This window comes from Jaculus jaculus, chromosome 3 (genome assembly GCF_020740685.1).
Source record: "Jaculus jaculus isolate mJacJac1 chromosome 3, mJacJac1.mat.Y.cur, whole genome shotgun sequence".
NCBI lineage: Eukaryota > Metazoa > Chordata > Mammalia > Rodentia > Dipodidae > Jaculus > Jaculus jaculus.
Window position 1 is genome coordinate 120146715 of NC_059104.1, and position 3941 is coordinate 120150655.

The 3941-nt window shown below is 41.0% G+C and overlaps 1 protein-coding gene across 1 annotated transcript; it reads right to left on the bottom strand.

The window, feature by feature from the left end:
* Positions 1 to 755: 755 nt before the first annotated feature.
* On the bottom strand, positions 756 to 3320 carry Jrkl (JRK like). The gene has a single exon (XM_004661916.2). It carries the CDS (start codon positions 3263 to 3265, stop codon positions 1691 to 1693), a length of 1575 nt encoding a protein of 524 aa, XP_004661973.1. The 5' UTR covers positions 3266 to 3320; the 3' UTR covers positions 756 to 1690.
* Positions 3321 to 3941: the final 621 nt, after the last annotated feature.

Here is a 3941-nt window from a genome sequence, read left to right on the forward strand (position 1 = left end):
TTTCAGAGAAGAGCAAATAACTGCAAACCAAAGAGGGGCAGTCTCCCAGTCTAGAGTCACAAGAGTTACACTTTAGGCCCATAAGGAATGAACCACTGACTAGAAACTCATTTTTAAAACCACACAGCATAACAGCAAGGGTAATTTTACCACTAGGTGGCAATGATACAGCTACATTTCACTGAAGATTATCGTTAAAAACTGAGCAAATCCAAGCTCCCCAAATTCAAGAAACTTTCTAGTACATTTTCATCTTAGAGAAATTATTTTATATAAAAAATTTTAAAGCATTTGATCTGAATCAGCATGTATATTAACTTCTGATGCTTTTTTTTCCCACTGAGCGAATTCATGCCATGTACACTACTTTTAAACACTTTTTTCACAAATTTATGTGTACATAAACACATATAGCATGAACAGAAATTACAGAAGGGTAAAAATCTTTCTTAAATTTTTAGAATTCTAAGAAAATCATCATTTCTATGGCATGATAACTAAGAACAATTTATTTTTATTTCAATTTGGGGCTTCAACATAATGTAACATGCAAACATTTTGTTCTTAAATTAATACATGCAACTATTTTCAATGCCTTGAATTAGCAGAATTTAAGAAAATTTGTCTGTCAAAATCAGACAGATTAATCCTTTCACATGTGACAAAAAACAATGAAACTTCCTAAAATCTGACCCTTCCCATAATTGTTTCTCCATTCTTCATGAAACAAGATACAAATATATACATTATTTAAAATAAAAACTTTATTCTTTTCATATCAAATAAAACAGCCAGGTATGACAAAAATTTTCAAGTTAGAGATAGTACTTCCAAATACTCGTAAAATAAAAAACTGACTTTTAAATTCCAGAGATGTTTCCCAAATATAAGTGGTAGTTCACATCATTACATGTAACAATCAAAAACCCTTACAAAAATTAGATGAATAATAATATACTGTTATCCAACTCATAAAAAAACAAATGAAAAGAAGCCTCGCTTTTTGTATAACCCTAAGGTTCTACAAGTTTTTAACTCCCAGTTTCTTTCAAATGAACCAATCAGAGTACTTTTTTCTGTATCAGTTGCCCAACAGTTTCTCTTTTACTAATTACTTCCTGTATACTTTACTCCATTTGCAGAATTATCTTCTAGCCACCCTTGAAATGCAAGAAAACAGACGTATGATTTCTAAGTTATTTTTATAATTCATAGTTTATTTCCCTTATCATTATTAAACCTCATTTTAAATTACATGTAATCCTGAAATCTAACAGAATTGATGTTTCTCGTCCTGTCATCCTATACAAACAACAATCACTTAAGATGGCAAGCACAAGAAAAAAGTGCCTTTAGCAGTGCTCAAAATACACACAAAAGAGCTCAGGAAATTGCTCTATCTGTTATCTCTAATTTTTGCTAGGAAATTTAGAAAATGCCACTGTGTGGAAGAGATAATTGATTAAAAAACTAAATACAGAGGTACATGTAACTTATATCCATAAGCTTCTATCTGTACAAATAAGGAGTAAGCCACAGATGAGAACACATAATCTTTAAACCACTTCAGATACACTTTGGGATCTGTATTTCATAGGAATATGTCTGACAATTCAGAACACGAAGAAAATTAAACTATAATGCAAAGAAGAGAACACTCAAGGACCAGAAAAATAAAACTGAAATGTCATTATTGACTTGAGTTTGTCATCTTTTGTTTATTTCGGATGGTGGCTCGAAGTTTACGAATTACCAGTCTATCAGGTAGAATCATATCACCTTGTTGTTCTAGGTAATCCAGTAAGTTTTCAGTCCATTGCAGAGCAGCTGTGTGATTTATGTGTTTCTCTGGAATCAGTTCTATTTCCTCCTCTTCATTTTCACTGGATTCATCTGTCTGGCCTTGAGCTCTTCTGATGATCTCACTGTCAGTTAACACTTCATAACCTGGCTCAGTACTGTCAACTTCCAGCCATTTCTCAATGTTTTCAGCAGTCATATTTTCCAATCCTTTGGTATGTTGTAGAATGGTGGCCACAGTGGTTCCAGAAATATCTTTTTCATCAAAGTCCAGGCATTCTTTCTCCTCTATGGTGGGGAGTATCTGCTTCCAAGCTTTGCAAATGTTAGCTGGCTTTACTAAGTTCCAAGCCATTGCTATTTCATAAAGAGCATCCAGCAGGGTTAGTCTCCTCCAGAATGATTTCAGGTCATCACCTTCTTCCAAGTTGTTCTGAAGGAGACCTGCACGATAGTTTCTCTTCATTGTGGCTATGATCCCCTGTTCCAAGGGCTGAATCAAGGAAGCCACAGTAGGTGGTAAATATTTAGCAAATATTTGACCATCATCTGACCTCAAGACATTTTCATTTGGATGTGTTGGTGAATTGTCCAGCAAGAGCACAGCTTTTTCCTGCAAGCCTCTAGATCTTAAGTACTCTCGAACCTGGGGCACAAAAATCTTATCAAACCATTGTCTGAAAATGGAAAGATCCATCCATGCACCTTTTTGGCTAAAATATGAAACTGGCAGGTTTAAAGTGTCAGCTGACTTGAAGGAGCGAGGTTTTTTTGCTTTGCCCACAACACAAAGTTTGAGTTTGTGTAAACCTGTTGCATTGGCACAGCACATGACAGTGACTCTTTCTTCAACTGATTTGTGTCCAGGGACAGTGCATTTACCTTTGATGACTGAAGTCCTGGAAGGTAGGCATTTCCAAAAGAGTCCAGTTTCATCTGCATTGTAGATTTGTTCAGGCTGCAAATTCTCTCGTTCAATAAAATCACGAAAGTTGTTACAGAAATCTTCCACAGCAGTCTCATCTCCATTTAATCTTTCATTTCTAATGTTAATCTCTCTAATGCTATGCCGCTGTTTGAAACGAGTTAACCAACCAGCAGAAGGATTAAAATCACCATCCATTCCCAAAGCATAAAAGAAGAACTCAGCCCTTTTGGCACAAATTGGTCCAGATACAGGATTTCCTTTGGCTCTTTGCTGATTGAACCATTCCAGCATTGCTCTGTCCAGCTCCTCATACATAGATGGCTTCATAGATTTTCTCTTGGCCAGAAGGCTAGTAGAATCAGAGCTGCTTGCGTAAGTTATAATCTTTTCCTTATTTTTTCTTATATCCCTAACTGTTGTTTCACCAATCCCATAAATCACAGCCAGTTGCTTGGAAGAGCCTCCATCTTCCAGTTTCTTTATTATATCAAGCTTATCCTTAATAGTCAACACCACACGTTTACGTTTCCCTGACATAGTGAGACTGTAGGACTCACACCCCACACTCACACTGCGGCAATCCACAAACACACTTCCTGAGCTTCACTCTCACACGCTCTTCCACATTCAACCCTTGCAACCCTTGCAGCAAGCTGGTGGCCCTGGACCCCCGCCCCAAGGGACGTGGCGGAGGAGGGGGAGAGAGGAAGTTTGGGGGAGGGAGGCCTTTAACTTGACAGAAGCAGCCCCGGTTGACCGCGGATCATCTGCATTACAGGCATGTGTTTTATTACTCCCGTGGCCGCAAACCTCGCTCACGCCCGGGGTAAAGACCCTTCGCGGATCCCCTGCCACACCCCAAAGTTACGGCCCGGGCCGGGACTCGAGGACTGGCGGCCCCTTCCTCGGGGCAGCAGTTACGTGCGGCTGGCTCCTCCGGTCGCAGCCAGGCTCTGGGGCCGCCCGCGCGGCCCCACTTTCGCGCGTTTGCTCTGCCGGGCAGGTCCTCCGTGCCCCTCACAGCTCGCGGGGCCCCTCTCCCACCTCAGCGAGCACCGCGACCCCACGCACAGCTCCCTGACTGCCGCACCACGGCCGCTCCTCCCCCAGCGCGCGCTCCCGGAAGACGGCCCCCGCCAAGCACGCCGCCTGGCCCCGCCCCCAGCCCCTCCCGAAGGCGGGACTTCCCCTTGTGCCAGGAAGTAGGCGGGGC